Here is a 20,247-nt window from a genome sequence, read left to right as displayed (position 1 = left end):
GTGGACCAGGTTTATCCAAGATTATAATACTGATATCTTCTGTAACTGCACAAACACTGTTTGTTGCAGTAACTGCATACTTTCCAAGGTCATCTTTACAGGCTTCAGTTATCTGTAGGATTGTTGATGTTGGTGTGTTGGAAGTAGTAACTCTGGATGTTACTTTAAGTGACTGCCCATCCTTTGACCAAGTGATCTTTGGTTTTGGACGTCCAAAAATAGGTATTTCAAGTTTGAAATCCTTTCCAGATTTGACACTGTATGTGTTAAACTGCAACTTCAAGCTTGGTTCAATTGTGAGGTCACTGGCAATAACTGGAGCAGCAAGGGGCTTTGGCTCACTTTTGCCTTTCTCATTGTATGCCAGAACACGGAACAAATATTCCTGACCACCAGTCAGTCCAGTGACTGTTCCTTCACATGTTTTTACATTTGTTGCTACACCCCATTTGTCAGTTCCTTTTGGTTGCATTTCTATCAAGTAGCCAGCAATCCTACTACCTCCATCATGCTCTGGTTTTTCCCAGGCCAGAGATGCGCTTACTTTTGTCACATCAGTCAACATAACCTTTCCAACTGGCTGAGGTACTTCAGATGCCTTTGAAGCAGTTTTTGTTTCAACTGGCAAACCAACGCCAAATTCATTTTCAGCCATAACTCTGAAGTAATACATGGCTCCCTCTGCAAGATTTTCCACCTTATAAGTTGTCTTGCTGCACTTGGATGTTACATTTGCATAGGCCTTTCTTGTGGATTCACGCTTGTCAACAACATAATTTTTGATCTTTGCTCCTCCATCAGTAAGTGGTGGTTCCCAAACAAGTGTGACAGAGTCTTTCTTGATATCCTTAACTAAAAGGTTTAGTGGTGCTCCAGGTGTATCTAACACTTTAACAGCCACAAATTCAGATACAGAGCCACTGCTGTTCTGTAGAGTCACAGTGTATTTTCCAGAGTCCCTTCTATCACAGGAGTCAATTGAAAGCTGGGTGAAGTTAAGACCTTTTTCAAGCACTGTCTTTTCTGACAATTCACCTTCATCTTTAGTCCATTTGATATCTGGTACTGGTCTACCTCTAAATGGTACATTGATTCTTACTGATCCTCCAGCGCGAACAACAATGCCTTTCCTCAGCTCTGAATCAAGATGAATTTCAGGGGTCTCCAGCTTGTCCTCAGGCTTGGCAGTTCCTGGAATAACTGCAGGCTCTCCAACACCTAATTTATTAATGGCACATATTTGAATTTTATATTCTTGTTGCTCTGTTAGCTTAGTGATTTCAAATTTGTTGACACGTAAGCCAGTAGGGGGAGTGCACATAGTCCATTCTTCCTCTTCAGCTTTGCAGATCTCAACAATATATCCTTGAATTGCACATCCACCATCATTAAGGGGTTTTCCCCATGATACTGTAATTGAAGTCTTGGTGGTATCAACAACATGTGCATGCATGGGTGAGCCAGGTTTGTATTTGGGATCACAAGCCTTGTAGTATGAAGTTGGCAAGCTTGGTTCTCCAATTCCAGCTGCATTTTCAGCCGACACTCTGAATTCATACTCGTGATCCTCAATGAGGCCATGCACTCTGAAGCATACATCAGTTACTTTTTGCCTGTTGCATCTTGTCCATCTAATTCCAGACCGGTCTCTCTTCTCAATGATGTATCCAATAATTTCACTTCCACCATCAGTATCTGGTGCACTCCAGCAAACAGTCATAGAGTCCTTTGCAATATTTGTTACCTCAATAATTTGTGGTGATCCAGGGTGACTAAATGGATCTTTCATTATTACGGATGGTGAGTCAATTGGCTCACCAACACCATAACTGTTGGCAGCCATGACACGGAATATATATTCGTTGCCTTCAAGGAGCTTTGTCACTTTGTATGTTGTTGTTTTACAGTCATTACAGACCACAGCCCAAGCAAGACGACTTGTCTCACGTCTCTCAATAATGTAATGAGTGATAGTGTTTCCTCCATCATCAAGTGGAGCACGCCATATCAGTGTGCATTTATCACTGAACACACCTGTGACATGAAGAGGCCCTTCTGGTGGGCCTGGTTTATCAAGCACTTTCACATGGAATTGAACAGTCTGAGAGCCACCAATATTCGTGAGCTGAAGAGTGTAGTTACCACCATCTTGTCTGACTGCATCTTTTACTATAATTAGTGCTCTGTTGTCAGTGTTTTTGATGTCACACCTAATTGTGTTTTCAAGCTCTTTTTCATTCTTAAACCACTGGATTGTGGGAATTGGCTTACCATGAACATCAGCATCGAGTCTGAATGTATCTCCTGCATTCACAATAAGAGTCTGAGTGTATTCTGGGTCAATTGAGAACTTTGGTGGCTCTACCTCATCTAATGCAGCAATTGGTCCACTATTGTATGATGGTTTGCTGATAGTGCCAACAGCATTCTTTGCAATTACCCTGAAGTCGTACTTGGCACCTTCTGTAAGCCCAGTGACAGTAAAATTGGTTTCAATAACATTTGTGAAACTTGCTTTCGTCCAGCGACCCTCTGGAAGATCACGTTTCTCAACGTTATAACCAGTGATAACACTTCCACCATCATACTCTGGCTTTGCCCATTGGATAGTTATGGAATTTTTGCTCACATGGACAGCTTCTGGGGTTCCAGGAGGATCACATTGATCACGAGCAACAAAGCCCTCTGAGATTTTGCTACATCTTCCAATGCCAACAATATTTTCAGCATAGACTCTGAACTCATATTCGATACCTTCCTCTAAAGGACTGGTTTTGAATCTTGTTTCTTGAATCAGTGTCTTATTTATCTTTGTCCAAAGAATGCTGTTTCTCTCCTTCCTTTCAAGATGATATCCAATAATGTTACTGCCTCCATCTGAAACTGGCTCATGCCACTCAACAACCATATGGTCCTTTGATAGGCTTGACACAAATGGAGTTCCTGGAGGTCCTGGTTCTCTGTATGGGTACTGAGCAACAACAGCTGAAGAGTCCAAAGCGTAGCTCTTGCCATACCTGTTTTGAGCAATAATTCTGAATTGATATTCAGAACCAGCCTTCAGTCGTTGTACCTTAATTGTTGTTCTTGCTAATGAAATTGCAACATTCTCCCATGTTGTAGTAGTTGTATCTCTCTTTTGCACAATGTAATTTGAAATTGAGCAACCACCAGTATACTTTGGAGGATCCCATGACAATGTAACGCTTGACACAGTTATCTCATCAAATCGCACAGGGCCAGTTGGTGGGCCAGGTTTATCAAGAGTGATGATTTCAATGGTTGCATCCTTTTGTCCAACAACATTGGACACATTTATTCCATACATTCCACCATCTTCTCTTGCTGCTTCTTTGATGCTAAGAACAGTGCTGTGTGCTGTATTAGAAATGTTAACCCTTGTTGTGAATTTGAGGGCTGCACCATCCTTTGTCCATGTGATTTTTGGCTTTGGACGACCAGAAACTGGAATTTCAACTTGAAGGTCCTTTCCAACAAGAACACTGTAGTTGCTAAATACAGGTCTTACATCAGGCCCAAAGACAAGGTCTTTTGCTTGCACAGGGACAGCAAGTGTTCGTGGGTCACTCTTTCCTTTTTCATTGACAGCAACTACTCTAAAAGTGTACTCCTCTCCAGAGTTCAAATTATTGATTACAGCTTCCAATGTTTTTACATTGGCACAACCAGACCATTTATCATTACCCTTGACCTGCATTTCAACAAGATATTGAAGAATTCTACTGCCACCATCATGAATTGGCTTTTCCCAAGAAAGAGACACACTTGATTTAGTAACATCTACAACACTTAATTTTCCAGGACACTGTGGCACCTCTGAAACTTTCAAAGGATCTGTGATATCTGCAGGTAGCCCTACACCATATTCATTTTCTGCAAGCACTCTGAAATAGTAACTGCAACCTTCTTGAAGTGGTTCAACTTTCCATGAGAGTTTGTGGCAGTTTGTTACAACGGCAGAGAATGTTTTTCTTGTGGTCTCACGTTTCTCAACAATGTAATTTTTGATCTTTGCTCCACCATCCAACAGTGGAGGCTCCCATGTAAGAGTAACAGATTCCTTTGTAATTTCTTTCACTTTAAAGTTGAGTGGAGCGCTTGGAGTGTCAAGGACTTTCACAATAATTGTTTCAGATTTTGCACCAGCAGAGTTTTCTGCAGTCACAGTATATTTACCACTGTTTGTCCTGTTGACTTTATCAATCACAAGAGAAGTATGACTGCTGGTGGTCTCAGTCTGTGCTGTTTCCTTAATCTCCCCACCATCTTTTTCCCATTTGATTTGTGGGGTTGGTCTTCCTTTGAAAGGGATGGACATCCTAAGAGAACCTCCAGCTTTAATACGTACAAGCTTTCTAAACTCAGCATCAATATCAAGATCTGGTTCCTCTGTTTTGTCCTCTGGCAGAATAGGCCCAGGGACATCAGCATGCTCCCCAACACCGACCTTGTTAACTGCACAAACCCTGAATTTGTATTCCTGTTTTTCCTTCAGATTTTCCACAGTAAAGCGTGTCAGTTTAACACCTGTTGGTGGAGTGCACATGGTCCATTCTTCAGCAACTGCTGATTCATCTGCAGCCTTTCCTTCTTCTACTGGAGTCTTTATCTCCTCTATGGCTGCTTTTGCTTCACATACTTCGACAATATATCCCTGGACTTCACAGCCACCATCATAAATAGGCTTTCCCCATGCAAGTGCAACAGATGATTTTGTCATGTCTAACACCTTTGGATTATGTGGTGGACCTGGCTTGAATACAGGATCCAGGGCTTTATAGAATACAGTTGCAGAACTTGCTTCACTAACTCCAGCAGCATTCTCAGCAGAAACTCTGAATTCATACAGGTGGTTCTCCATGAGTCCAGTAACTTTAAATGTGAGGTTAGTAACTGTTTTCATGTTGCATCTGGTCCATCTAATGCCTTCCTTGTCATGTTTCTCAATAATATAACCAGTGATAGGAGTACCCCCATCATTTGTTGGGGCCTCCCATGTTAAGACCATTGAATCTTTCTTGACATTAGAAACTTCCACTCCTTTTGGTGCATCTGGAGGTGTGAATGGATTCTTGATAACAACTGCACCTGATTGGAGGGGCTCACCAACACCAAATTTGTTCACTGGTAAAACTCTGAAGATATATTCATTTCCTTCTAGGAGTTTTGTTATTTTAAGATTTACAGCTTGCACTTTGGGTTCAACAACTGTCCAAAGTAGTCTGCTAGACTCTCTTTTTTCAACAATATAATGAATGATTTTGCTGCCACCATCTTGTTTAGGTGGTTTCCAAGCAAGGCAGCACTGCTCACTGGTTACACCTGTGATAGAGATGGGTCCCTCAGGTGGTCCAGGCTTATCTAGGACACAAATATTGACTTGCACAGCTTTCTCTCCTCCTGGATTTTGCAGCAGTAGAATATACTGACCTCCATCAGCAAGTTTGGCCTCCTTTACATTCAAACAGGTATAGTTATCTGTGCTTTTAATTTCACGATATATGGTGTTTACAAGTTCTTGCTCACCCTTCATCCAACGAATTGTTGGTATTGGTTTTCCATGAATATCTGCATCAATCTTGAAGTTGTCTCCTGCATTTACAACAATTGTTTGAGTGTACTCTGGATCTATGCTGATACGCGGTGGTTCAATCTCATCCTTTGCCATGATAGGTCCAGTACTATATGAAGGATCACTGAAAACTCCAGCAGCATTTCTTGCAATGACACGGAACTCATATTTCTGGTCTTCTGTAAGACCTGTTGCAGTATACTCAGTCTCTATGACATTGGTGAAGTTTGCTTTCATCCAGCGTCCTGCAGGCAATTCCTTCTTTTCTACAATATATCCAGTGACTTTGCTTCCACCATCATACTCTGGCTTGGTCCATGCAATTGTAATAGAATTCTTTGTGATTTTAATGGCTTCTGGTGTTCCAGGAGGATCACAAGGATCTCTGGCAACACAGCCCTCTGAGATCTTACTAGCCTTACCAATGCCAACAATGTTTTCAGCATAAACTCTGAATTCATACTCCATGCCTTCTTCAAGCCCTGTGGTCTTAAAAGTTGTGTCTTGGATTATGCTTTTGTTTAACTTCACCCAAAGAATGCTATTTCTCTCTTTTCGCTCAAGGTGATATCCTAAGATTGTTGCTCCACCATCAATGACAGGTTCATTCCACACTATCACCATACTATCTTTTGTGGAAGACTGCAAGAAAGGTGTTCCAGGAGGGCCCGGTAGTTTGTAAGGATACTGTGCAACAACACATTTAGACACGAGCACAGGGCTTTTGCCATATCTGTTCTCTGCTGCAATTCTAAATTGATATTCACAACCTGTCTTCAGTCTTCCTGCCTTAATCTGAGTTCTTGCTAGGTTTGCTGCTACAACCTGCCAATTCGTTGTGGATGTGTCCTTCTTTTCTACTATGTAATTATTAATGGTGCAGCCCCCATCATACTCTGGTGGCTTCCAAGAAATGGTAACACTGTCAGATGTTACTTCATCAACTTTAACAGGGCCTGTTGGTGGCCCAGGTTTGTCAAGAACAACAATTCCAATATCCACTGTTGTCTCACCAGCTGTATTTGATAGTTTGACACTATACTGGCCAACATCATCTCTACAGGCCTCTTTGATTACTAAATTCAGCTGTGTATCCGTAGAGGAAAAGTTAACCCTGCTTGTTTGTTTAAGTGGAACTGCTTCCTTTAGCCATGAAATGGCAGCTTTGGGGCGAGCATTATATGGAATATCAATTGTCAAATCCTCTCCTGCCAGGACACTGAATGTAGAAAACAACATCTTAGCCGATGGAGCAATTACAAGGTCCTTTGCAATCACAGGCACACCAATTTGACGAGGATCACTGGTTCCCTTTTCATTTCTTGCAGAAACACGGAACATATACTCTTCACCAGGTGCAAGCCCAGTAATAACTGCTTCAGGTACCTTGACAATCACAGCTTGTGTCCATTTTTCACTCCCTTTGCTCTGCATCTCTACAACATATGCAACCACTCTGCTTCCTCCATCATGTTCAGGTTTTTCCCATGATAATGTCACACTCGTCTTTGTGACATCCTGAAGTGTAATCTTGCCAGGGGGAAGTGGCTTCTCAGACACTTTAACAGATTCACCAGTCTCAATAGGAAGACCAATGCCATATTCATTTTCTGCTAGAACTCTGAAGTAGTAGTTGCATCCTTCTTGGAGCTGGTCAACTGTCCAAGTAGTTTTGTGACAATTGGCATTTACTGTAGCATATGCCTTTCTTGTAGCCTCACGCTTCTCAACAATATAATTCTTAATTTTTGTGCCACCATCGTTAAGTGGAGGATCCCAAATAAGTGAAACAGATTCTTTAGTAACCTGGCTTATTTTTAAGTTTTGTGGTGCTCCAGGCGTATCTAGAACTCTAACTATTACAGAGACTGTCTTTGTTCCAGAGCTGTTTTCTACAGTCAAATTGTATTTCCCACTGTCAAATCTATTCACATTTCCAATAACCAGTGATGTAAAAGAAGATGTAGTTTCAATGGTAGCTCTGTCTAAAGGTTCATCATTCTCTCTTGACCATTTGGCCTCTGGTGTTGGTCTACCTCTAATTGGCACAAAAAGTCTTAGTGTATTGCAGGCTCTGATGTTCACAATCTTACGAAGTTCAGCATCAAGGTCAACCTCTGGTGCTATGAGTCGTTCCTCTGCTTTGGGTGAACCTGGTACAGGTGCTGCATCTCCAATACCCTCGCTATTTACAGCTGACACATTGATTTTGTATTCCTGATTTTCTTTAAGATTTTTAATTGTAAATGATGTCCCCTTTACACCATCTTTAGGGGAGACAATTGTCCATTCCTCCTCATCAGTTCCAGGGAGACAGGTCTCAACAATATAGCCAGTAATTTCAGAACCGCCATCATAAACTGGTTTGTTCCATGCAAGCGTGATGGAAGAACTTGTTGTGTCCAGGATTCTTGGATTGCCAGGTGGACCTGGTTTAAAAAGAGTATCTGTGGCCTTAACAAATGGTGATGAAGGACTTGGTTCACTTATTCCTGCTGCATTTTCAGCAAAAACTCTGAATTCATATTCATGGCCTGGAACAAGAGCAGTAACCTTGAAATGCAAGTCAGTAACATTCTTTTTGTTGCATTTTATCCAGCGCAAACTAATCCTGTCTCTTTTCTCAATGCGATAGTTGGTGATTTCACTTCCACCATTGCTGGCTGGTGCACCCCAACAGAGAACTGCTGAATCTTTAGTGACTGCTGTTATCTCAGGTGTTTGTGGAGGATCCGGTGGTACATATGGATTTTCTGCAATTATTGCTTCAGACTCAAGAGGTTCTCCAACACCATACTTGTTAACAGCCATAACTCTAAAAATGTATTCATTTCCTTTGAGCAACTGTGTCACTTGGTACTGATTAACCTGCAATTCGGATGCCACATTTGTCCAAGCAAGTCTGCTTGACTCGCGTTTTTCAATAACATAATGTTCGATATTTGCACCGCCATCATCTGCAGGTGGATTCCATGTGAGCACACATTTTTCAGCTGTAATATCAGAAACTGCCAGAGGTCCTTTAGGTGGTCCTGGTCTATCAAGAACCTTCACATTAAAAACATGCTTAGCAAAGCCACCAACATTTGTTGCTGTCAGAATAAATTCACCGCCATCCCTTCTGACAGAATCCTTGTTGATCAAGACTGATGCAAGTTCTGTCATTTTAATCTGTAGTTTAGATGTGTTTTCAACATCTTTTCCATCTTTTGTCCAAACCATGGATGGTAATGGCTGGCCTGCAACATCAGCTTCAAGTTTAAACTGTTCTCCGGCTTTGATAAGGACAATATCTTTAAATTTAGCATCAACCATAATTCTTGGTTCTACAATGTCATCTTTGCAAATAATTGGATCTGATGGATCTGATGGGTTACTAACAGCACCTGCTGAATTTCTTGCAAGTACACGGAATTCATAAGATGCTTCTTGTGTTAGACCACTTATTGTGAAAGTGGTTTCAATTATATTTGTAAAGTTAGCTCTTATCCAGCGACCAGCTGGAAGATCTCTCTTTTCCACAGTATAGCCAGTAATTTTGAATCCACCATCATACTCTGGCTTCGTCCACTGAATAGTGATGGCATTTTTCGACACATTTACTGGGACAGGTTGACCAGGTGGATCAACTGGATCAAGAGCAAGCATTGGTTCAGAAGCTTTGCTTGGTTTTCCAATTCCAGCTATGTTTTCAGCAATCACACGGAATTCATATGCCACACCATCCTCTAGTCCTGTGGATTTGAACAGATTTCCGACCACAAGTGCCTTGCTAATTCTGTGCCAAACAATACTGCTCCTCTCTTTCCTTTCAACATGGTAACCAATGACCTCACTTCCACCATCAGCAACAGGTTCATTCCAGCCAATTGTCATTGTATCCTTAGTGAAAGCAACAACTTGAGGTGTTCCAGGTGGCCCAGGTGCCTTAAATGGATATGCAGCAACCACTGCCTCTGAGGTTATTGGAGGCCCTGTACCATATCTGTTTTTGGCCTTGACACGGAATTGATATTCAACTCCTGTAGTTAAACGAGTTGCTTTAAATGTTGTGCGAATAATTAATGAGGAAAGTTCTACCCATGTCTGGCTTGTAGTTTCCCTTATTTCTACTATATAGTTATTGATTGGTACGCCTCCATCATTTTCAGGAGCTTCCCAAGAGAACTCAATGAAAGTACGAGCTATTTTATCCAGTTTAATTGGTCCCTTTGGTGGTCCAGGCACATCATGCACCTTTACTGTGATGCTGTCTGTGACTGAGCCAACAATGTTCTTTCCTGTCATTGAGTATATTCCACTGTCACCCCTTAAACATTCTTTTATGATCAAGATAGTTGAGGTAGAAGTATTTTCAATCATTGTTCTTTGTGTTAATTTGAGGGCTTGACTGTCTTTCTGCCAGGAAACTGTTGGTTTTGGACGTCCAGAAATAGGCACCTCAACCTTTATATCTTCACCGGCCTTGGCAATAACTGTCTTCTGACACACACCACGGAGGTCGAATTCCGGTTCTGAACTTTGTTCTCTGATAACAACAGGCTTGCTTACACGAGGATGACTCCGTCCAGAACTGTTCACGGCCATCACGCGGAATACATACACTTCATTTTCATTAAGATTTTTTACAGTAAAGTCCAAAGTCTTCACAGTTGTCACATGGGCCCACTGATCTGTTCCTTTCTTTTGTGCCTCAATTACATACCCACTAACTCTACTGCCACCATCATGTTTTGGTTTAGTCCATGCAAGACTAACTGTGTGCTTTGTGACATCAGTAAAAGTGACATTTTCTGGCGGAGATGGTGCTTGAGATACTCTGACTGGGTCTGGGGTTTCAACTGCTTCACCAATGCCATACTCATTTTCAGCGTAAACTCTGAAATAATATTCCAAACCCTCTGCCAGATCAGGAACTCTGACAGAGCATGTTCCACATTGTGTGATCACAGCAGCATATGCTTTACGAGTAGACTCTCTCTTCTCAATGATGTAATTGGTGATCTTGGCACCTCCATCAAAAAGAGGCATTTCCCATTCCAATGTGATACTCTCTTTGTCAATTGCTTTGGGTTTCAGATTGAGAGGAGGCCCAGGGGAGTCCAAAACCCTTACAACCACAGAAGCTGTCTTCTTTCCAGCAGCATTCTCTAATGTTAAATCATATTTCCCTGCGTCACGTCTATTACAGTCAGGAATGACCAGCAGGGTGTATGATTCAGTATTATCGATGATTGCACGAGTTTTCAATGGTGAGTCCTCTTTTGTCCAAGTCACTGCAGGGGTTGGGCGTCCTTTAATAGGAATAAATATACGAATAGATGCACCTGCCCTAACAACTAATGTTCTTCTAAGTTCTAAATCCAGTTCTAAATCAGGGATTTCTTCACGTTCCACAATTTCAACGAGATCCTCTGTCTGTGCTGGTTCACCGACACCCATTGCATTCATTGCACTAATTCTGAAATGATACTTTACTCCAGCTTGCAAATTGGGAACAACAAACTCAGTTATCCTCAAAGGCGTAGCTGTATCTTTGACCCATTCTTCTTCTCCCTCCTTTTTGTGTTCAACAAGGTATCCTGTGACTTCCATGCCACCATCACTAAGTGGTTTGCCCCAGCGCAATTCAGCTGTTGTTTTTGTTGTGTCTGTGACTCTTGGGTTGACTGGAGGACCAGGTACATCTGGAAAGTAATAAAACACGTTAGGAATATCTTTGCTATCATATCAAATAATCATATAAAATAATATTTAATCACTTTACTTACATGCAACAAGCTTGGTCCTCACAGGCATTGAAGGTTCACTTGGCTCACCAAAACCAGCCTTATTCTCAGCAGTTACTCTAAATTCATATTCAACTCCCTCTTTTAGTCCTTTCACTTCAAAGTGGAGGTCAGCAATTGTTTTCTTTGATGCTCGTGTCCATCTCATTCCCTTCTTTTCTTTCCTTTCAACCATGTAGCCTGTTATATCACTTCCTCCATCATCAGCTGGTCTTTTCCAAGCAATGGTAACAGAATTTCCACAAACATTTTCAACTTCTGGTTTAGCTGGCGGGCCTGGGGGACCTGAAATAAGTAATATGTCTTTTGAGAACCTTATTGCATATACATATGCAGCATCACACACAAAGGAGCAGTATGGAGCAGTATGTGAGAGAAAGAGTTTTTTCAAAAATAAACATACCATAACTATCCACCATTTTCACTGGCTCCGATTGAGAGGCATCACCAGCTCCAGAATTGTTGACAGCAGAAACCCGGAAGATGTACTCATTTCCCTGGATAAGTTTATTGGCAACAAAGTGGCAGTCAATAACCTTTTCAGCAAGAATGGTCCAAAGGAGACGGCTTGTTTCTCTTTTCTCCAATGTGTAGTATTTAATTGGAGATCCTCCATCTTCATGAGGTGGTGTCCATGTCAAAGTGACCTTTTCGGATGAAATTCCACTTGCTTCAAGTAGCCCTGGTGGACCAGGAACATCTAAAATTGTTACTTTCACATTTTCCTCTTTGACACCAAATGGGTTACTTGCTGTAATTGTGTACTCTCCTGAATCCTTCCTACTTGCATACTTGACAGAAAGAGTAGAAGAAGAAGGTGTAGTTTCTATCTGACACACATCTGAAGGCTTGAAATACTTTCCACCCTTTGACCAAACAGATGTTGGTTGGGGTTTGCCCAGAATGCTCGTTGCAGTTATCACAATTGTATCTCCAGCTTTGACAGTAAGCCCCTCTTTGACGGTTGGATCGATTATAATGGTTGGTGCCGCTGCAAAATAATCAGTACATAAACTAATCAGCAAAATAATTTCCCAGGTCGGATGATACGGTACATCATTTACTCATGATACATGCACTAGAAAGAGCAATTGAGTCTTACCATATTCATCCATGCACACAAGGGTATCCGTTTGTTCAGAGGGTGGACTTATTGCTCCAGCTGCATTCTTTGCTCTGATTCTAAATTCATACTTGCAACCCTCTTGCAAGTCTGTTACAGTATATGCACAGTCGACAACATTTACTGTATTAGCCTTCACCCAGACCTTGGCTGGGAGATCACGTCTCTCAACAATGTAGCCTGTTAGCCTGTGTCCACCATCATATTGAGGTTCAGTCCATTGAAGTGTTACAGTGCTTCTAGTGATGCTAATCACATCTGGTTTCCCAGGTGCATCTATAATAAAATATATGTTTAAATAAATGATTAAAAAAAAAAAAACATATACAATTTGGGGTGTTTAGATAGTATAAAGACTCAAGCCTTTATAATAAAATGTACTTACCAATTGCATCCAAGGCAACCATTGGCTCAGTGGCAGGACTTGGTCTTCCAACACCAGCCAAATTAATAGCCATAACTCTGAACTCATACTCTAGACCCTCTGTTAAGCCAGTCACTGTGTAATCTCTCATTTTCAACGGAGTTGGGTTTGCTCTTTTCCATAACATGCTGTTTCTTTCCTTGAATTCAACATGGTAGCCTGTAAGCAAAAAATACTGTTTATTTATCTGATTGTTCTAGTATTGTTTTACTCCTAGCTATATTTGAATGAAAAACATGATTATTGTCTTATATTCATTTAATTATTTCTGTACCTGTGATTGGTGAGCCTCCAGTTTTCCTTGGATCAAACCATGTAAGAGTTGCTGAATTATGACGCATATTCATGACTTGTGGGGGAGGAGGTGCATCCGGCACATCTGAGGAAAAATCATGAGTAAGAAAGTGTGATTTTTACACTTTGATATTATTTATAGTATATATTGAAAATAAATAATTTAAACTCCACTTACTGAATGGATGCTTGGCAACCACAGGCTCTGATTTGAGGCCCTCACCAATTCCATATTTGTTTTCTGCACTAACTCTAAAGATGTATTCAGTTCCCTCATGGAGACCAGACACTCTGAAAGTGTTTGTGTCCACAGTTGAAGTCACAGTAACCCACATGTTAGTAATGGAATCACGTTTCTCAAGAATGTAGTTGGTAACTTCTGATCCACCATCGTCTTTAGGAGCACCCCATTTTAAGGTTGCACCATCTGCAGTCACTTCCTTGAACTTTATTGGTGAAGTTGGAATTCCTGGTTTGCCAACAACTCTGACGAAAATTGTGGACTCTTTTGTCCCAGCAGCGTTGCGAAGAGTGATGGTGTATTTTGAGGCATCTGTCCTTTGGCAGTCACGTATCAAGAGAGTTGTGTTTACAGCTGTGGATTCTACACACACTCTTCCTGTGTCTGTGAGATTTTCATCCTCTCCCTTCTTCCATGTGACAACAGGGACAGGCTTTCCACTAATAGGAATCTTGAGACGAACATTGCTTCCTTCTTTTGCAATGTAGTTCAAGTTAGGCAATTCCCGTAAGTCACAGCTTGGATAAACTATAATAGTATAGAAAAAGAATGGATAAAGAGCAGATTTAAAACACAATATACCAGAAAGAGCTAAAGGGCATTTTTATACATATATGAAATTAGAAATCTCACCATTGACATCTTTTGCAATCAAAGAGAGTTCTTTCACAGGACCATCACCAGAATCATTTGTTGCTAATACTCTGTATTTGTATTCCCTTCCTTCAACAAGATCTTTTGCGCTATATTGCATGTTCTTTGATCGAAGAAGCTCCTTCCATTTGTCTTCGCCATTAAGGACCTCAAGCACATATGCAATGATGCGGCTTCCACCATCACTGATGGGTTTTTTCCAGGAAAGAGTACAAGAGTCCTTGGTTACCAGCAAGGTCTTGAAGTCCACAACTGGTCCAGGTTGTTCTGGAAGATATTACGTTTATTCAGTAATAGATAACCTTTATAGATAACTATTATAAAACATGTATTGGAATTATTGGTTTCTGCAATTGAGGATTACATGACCAAAATGATCTTCACTTACCAGAAGCTCTAACAGCATCCTCAGTTTCACATGGTTCACCAATGCCATACTTATTTTGAGCCAGAACCCTGAAGCAATAAGATCTACCAGGTTCTAAACCATCAATCTTGAAAGATGTTTTAGTACAAGTGTTTGAAACATTTGACCATGCTTTCCTTTCTGCATCTCTCTTGTCAACAATGTAACCTGTAATCTCACTTCCACCATCAATTAGAGGTGCATCCCATAGGATTGAGGCACTGTCCTTTGATGTCTCTTTTATCATCAGATTAAGTGGAGGTCCAGGGGTATCTGTTTAGTGTTATAAGAGTTATATATGCTTTAGTTAATATAAAATATTAAATAAACTATGTATATAAAAGAACAAAACAAAAAAAAAAACCTGTTAATATCACATAACTCACCAATGACCTTGACAATAACTGTGTACATCTTCATTCCGCTTACACTGTCAAGATTCAGAATGTATTTCCCTGCGTCATATCTGTTCACTCTCTCAACAAAAACCAATGTATCAGTGTCTGTCGTCTTGATTACAATTCCTTGTCTGTCCTTAATGTTGGTGTTCATCTTGGCCCAGGTGACCCTGGGGGTTGGTCGACCCTTAATTGTGGCATGAAGTTTCATTTTACTGCCAGCTGTTAGCACCAAAGTGTCCTTCAGCTCTGCGTCAAGTTCAGCCTCAGGAGGAACTGGAATAACATTGAAAAAATACATTTATATATTTCAGGAATTAATTAAAATATATTTTTTCAATATTTTTTATAATTTTTTATTAAAGATATTATAATTAATGAAATATACAATCATTTTTTTTTAAAGTTAGTACCAAAAATATCCTTGGCAACATGTTTTTCGGGAACTTCACAAGGCTGGCTGAATCCAACTTTATTTACAGCAGTAACACGAAGTTGGTACTCTGAGTTCTCCAAGAGTCCAGTCACAACATAATTTGTATCCTGAAGGTTCTTTGGTACATTGCATCTTATCCAGTCTGTTGTATTAGTTCTCTTGCATTCAACAAGGTATCCCAAAATTTCACTTCCACCATCATTTGCAGGTTTAGTCCAAGTTAGTCTAATTGTGCTGTTGGTGGTGTCTGTGACCTTGGGAGAAATGGGTGGGCCTGGAGGATCTGTAAATAAGTATTAAGAGGTACTGATAAATGCTCTCACATATTTGTTGATATACAAGATATTATGAATGGATTCTGATACTCACACAAAGGATCAAGAGCAGAGGTAGCATTAGATGGTTCACTGGGTTTGCCAAGGCCAGCTTTATTAACAGCAATGACTCTAAACTCATACTGAGCTCCCTCAGAGAGACCTCCAACCTCAAGTGTTCTCTCCAGCAAGGGTTTTCTGTTCAGTTTGGTCCAGTTCACTTCCTTGGTTTCACGTTTCTCAACTAAGTATCCAAGGATAGGGGATTTTCCATCATCAGATGGTTCCTTCCAGCTTACAGTCATACGCTCCTTTGTGATGTTTGTAAGGACAGGTGGGTCACATGCTCCAGGAACAGCTGTAAATGACAAGTATGTTAAAACAGAAATGATATATCCAAGCAATAAAATACATAAAACAATAGTAAGGTCTTACTGAAGGGATTCCTTGCCACAACAGGGTCTGATACGATGGCATCACCAGTACCATAGCGGTTCTCAGCACGAACACGGAACTGGTACTCATGCCCCTCAATAAGTCTCTCCACTGAACATTCTCTTGTATTACCACTGATTTTAGCAGAATACTGGGCCCAGTTAGCCCTGCTTGTCTCACGTTTATCAACAACATAATTTGTAATCGGAGAACCACCATCAGCAAGTGGAGCCTCCCAGCTCAGCTTAATCCGATCTGAAAGTATTTCATCAAACTTCAAAGAGGCTGGTGGGCCAGGTATATCTGTGTAAGGGGAAAACGTGATTATTATTTTGCAAAAAGGAGACACAAATATGCTATATTTCCAATTCACTTAGTAGTATTTAGGTGAAACAATAAAAATATAATTTTATTCACCTAAAACTTTGAGTTGTATTTCTGCAGTTGTAGAACCACTTGCATTTGCTGCAAGAATTCCATAATTTCCACTATGAAGTTTAGTAACTGCATCAAGGCTCAGAGAAAAGAGATGTCTCTTTTGAGACATCTTGAATTCTTTGTCAGCTTTTAACAATTCTCCATTTTTGCTCCATGTAACCTTGGGCATTGGTTTGCCAAAAATTTCAGCTTCAAGGCAAACATCTGACCCAGCCTTTACTGGCAACATCTTTTTCATCTGTATTGAAAGCTCTATTCTTGGAGGTACTATAGACAAGCAAACAAGACAGAAAATCAATAAGACAAATAGCAATAGACACAGCCATTTCGAAAATATTTAAAAGTCATTTTAAAAATATAAAAATGCTTACCATTTTCTGCAGACACCAGAATGGGGTCAGTAATTTCAGATGGCCTGCTAATGTTAACTGCTGTCTTGGCAATTACCCTAAACTGGTACTTAGCACCCTCTTCTAACCCAGTTGCGGTGTACTCCTCGCGAGGCACATTTTGACTACTTGTATTGCAACGCACCCAAGTGTCTCCTGGAAGCCTCAAGGCCTCAACGTAGTATCCAATTATCTTGCTTCCACCATCATTCTTTGGTTTAGTCCAAACCAGTGCAACTGCGTTCTTAGTCACATCAAGCACCTCTGGTTTTCCAGGAGCATCTAGAATAAAAAAAATAAAAAAAATATATATATATATAGAACATAAATATCTAATATGCAAACATTTATACCTACAAATTTATTTTACATGCACTTACCAACAGGTGTTCTTGCTGTGATGAACTCAGTTTTCTTGCTTGGTTTACCCTGTCCAGCTCGATTTATAGCAGACACTCTGAAAGTGTATTCCAGACCCTCAATTAGGCCAGCACAGGGATATTCTGTTGTGCGAACAACAGAATCATTAGCCTTCACCCAAAGGAGACTGTTCCTCTCTTTGCGTTCAATGTAGTATCCAGTAACTGGACTGCCACCATCAGACTCAGGCTTATCCCAAGCCACAAACATGCAGTCCTTGTTCACTTTGTTGATGCGGCAGTTCAAAGGTTCTCCAGGAACATCTAAAAGAAAATGAAATTGTTAGACACTGACAAATAGGCCTCACCATTTTTGTCATCAGTTGCATGTTGACAGACACTGCTGATGCTTGCATTTCAAACTTACCAAAGGGGAATTTAGCAACCATCCTTTCAGATGTAAGGGGGTCTGAAATACCAAATCTGTTCTCAGCACGAACACGGAAGACATATTCCTTTCCAGGAATAAGCTTTCCGATTCTGCAGCCAGCTTTGCCACAGCTGGAAAGAGCAGTAACCCAGTCACCTCTGCTTACATCACACTTCTCAACCACATAATTAGTGATATTGCTACCACCATCTTCAGTAGGTTTGTTCCAAGAGAGTGTGCAGGCATCAGAATCGATGTCACTGATCTCAAATGGTGGCTCAGGTGGTCCAGGAATATCTGACAGAAAAGAATGTTTGTAGAAAAATTAACTGCATGTTCACATAGCCCATTATTATTGAAGGTGGTGATGATGAAGTTCTAACCTCTGATGATGATTTTCAAAGTCTGGTCAACTTTTCCAGTGCTGTTCTCAGCAACAAGGCTGTATTCAGCACTGTCTTGTCTTGAAACGTCCTTAATGATGAGCACACACATGTTCTGAGATTTGTGCACAGCAAGACGGCTTGATGGGACTACATTATTTTCTCCCCGTTTCCATTGGCACACAGGTGCTGGCTTTCCAGATACAAGAGCCTCAACCCTCAGTTTTGCCCCTGCCTTTGCAGTGACAAGCTCAGGCATTATGATTTTGGGCTCCACTGGGGAAAAAAACGCAAGATTTAACAGGTGTTTAGTTAAAATCTATTGATTCAAATAACTGAGTAACACATGTTCATTCTATTACTTACACATCTGCTCCTTGATCTCATAAGCTTCTCTTGTCTCTGTGGGAAGACTGGATCCCATGGCATTTCTTGCCGCCACTCTAAAACGATATTTTCTTCCCTCCTTTAGTCCAGCAACAGAGATGCTCAAATCTTTTACGACTGTGTATGGTGTCCATTCCTCCTTTTTCTCCTCCTTCGACTCCTTGTCCTCAACCACAGGTTCAGGTGGAGGAGGAGCCACGGGCTCTACGCCAGGCACGGCCTCACCTTCAACCTCTACTGGTTTCTTGGGAGGTTTAGGCATTGGAAGCTCAAGGTAGTCAATAATGTAGCCATCAATTTTAGATCCGCCATCCCGCAGTGGTTTCACCCATCCCACAGTTGCACTGTTCTTAGTAATCTCAAGAACATCAACCTTTTGTGGTGGGTCAGGCTTGCCTTAAGGGAGGAGACACAATTGTTATAGTAATACTGTTTCAACAAAAACTTTAAAATTGTTCTGGCTAAGAATGCACTTACTGATAGGATCAGAGGCCAGATAGGATTTTGGTGTAACTTTTGGGACTCCGGGACCATACTCGTTTACAGCTATGACCCGGAAGTAATACTCTGTTCCTGGGACGAGATTGCTAACTTTAAATGTGGTGTTTTCAACATTAGCTTTCACTGTTGCCCAAGTCTTGCGATCAATTTCTCGTTTTTCAACCATGTAATGAGTGACATCACTGCCTCCATCAATTTCAGGTGGAGACCACGTGAGGTTGCAAGAGGACATTGTGATGTCAGTAACCTCAAGACCAACAACAGGTCCAGGTGTATCTGTTTTTAAAATGCAAAAAAGAAAAAATAAGTAAATATTTGAGTAAAATTGTATTTGAAGTATTTTCATAGATTAATATATTTTACTTTACTCATCTGTTTCAGTCATGTGATTTTTTTCTCACTCATCCTACATGTTTAAAAATAATCATAAGAAGCCTCATGACTGAAACAGATGAATAAATGGGAGCTTGTATTTTACTTACCAAGTACTTTGACATTCACAAACACTGCCTTCTCTCCAGCTGGACTGGATACAGTCAATGAATATTTGCCTGAATCATCACGAGTACTTTCAGATATAACAAGGAATGTCATAGTGTCAATGAGATCAACATGGCCCTTCTGAACAACATTATCTTTTCCCATCCTCCTCCATAAGACCTTGGGAGCAGGTCTTCCTCTGATTGTTGCAACTAATCTTATTGGGCATCCAGCCCTAACTGTCACACCTTTCTTCAGTTCTGCATCCAAATCAATCTCGGGGGCCTCTGAAAATTTGGGGAAAAAAAGGATAAAAACACAATAAATTGGGAAATAGAAAGGAATGTTGCCAAAAAGGTTATAGAAAAGTCTATGGAAACTCACCCAAGACTTCTCTTGGTGTCACAGCTCCCTCGAGATTTGTTGGCTGACTCAAGCCAACCTGATTTTGGGCAGAAACACGGAATTCATATGCAAGCTTCTCATCCAGGCTCGAGACTGTGAATTCTGTTCCGATCAACTGGGCAGCAACATTGCACCTTTTCCAGCCATCATCCCCCTTCTTGCCTGTGCCCTTGACTCGGAGCTCAACTACATATCCAATAAGAGGAGCACCTCCGTCATATGTAGGCTTTGTCCATGCAAGAGTGATTGATGTCTTTGAGCTGTCAGCCACCTTTAAGTTACTAACGGGACCAGGAGGCTCTGCAAATAGAAAACCAAATAATAAAAGTGACTCTAAAGACAAAAACAAACATTTCACCAAATATTTG

General features: G+C 40.8%; 1 protein-coding gene across 1 annotated transcript in view; it reads right to left on the bottom strand.

The window, feature by feature from the left end:
• The window catches only part of ttn.1 (titin, tandem duplicate 1), a 136,324-nt gene that overhangs the window by 31,904 nt on the left and 84,173 nt on the right, over positions 1–20,247 (bottom strand). Inside the window, 22 exon segments of the mRNA XM_051906834.1 lie at positions 2–11,280; positions 11,365–11,667; positions 11,786–12,373; positions 12,485–12,781; positions 12,891–13,088; positions 13,204–13,308; positions 13,402–13,992; positions 14,098–14,385; positions 14,507–14,797; positions 14,911–15,198; positions 15,336–15,641; positions 15,728–16,030; positions 16,108–16,410; positions 16,525–16,812; positions 16,917–17,216; positions 17,315–17,617; positions 17,721–18,020; positions 18,107–18,382; positions 18,473–18,889; positions 18,971–19,270; positions 19,477–19,761; positions 19,859–20,179. Of these exon segments, the coding sequence (XP_051762794.1) occupies positions 2–11,280; positions 11,365–11,667; positions 11,786–12,373; positions 12,485–12,781; positions 12,891–13,088; positions 13,204–13,308; positions 13,402–13,992; positions 14,098–14,385; positions 14,507–14,797; positions 14,911–15,198; positions 15,336–15,641; positions 15,728–16,030; positions 16,108–16,410; positions 16,525–16,812; positions 16,917–17,216; positions 17,315–17,617; positions 17,721–18,020; positions 18,107–18,382; positions 18,473–18,889; positions 18,971–19,270; positions 19,477–19,761; positions 19,859–20,179 (17,930 nt within the window).

The sequence above is a fragment of the Ctenopharyngodon idella genome, chromosome 9 (assembly GCF_019924925.1).
Source record: "Ctenopharyngodon idella isolate HZGC_01 chromosome 9, HZGC01, whole genome shotgun sequence".
In the NCBI taxonomy this organism is placed as follows: domain Eukaryota; kingdom Metazoa; phylum Chordata; class Actinopteri; order Cypriniformes; family Xenocyprididae; genus Ctenopharyngodon; species Ctenopharyngodon idella.
Note: the sequence above shows the minus strand (reverse complement) of the source record. Positions and strands in the feature narration are given on the sequence as shown.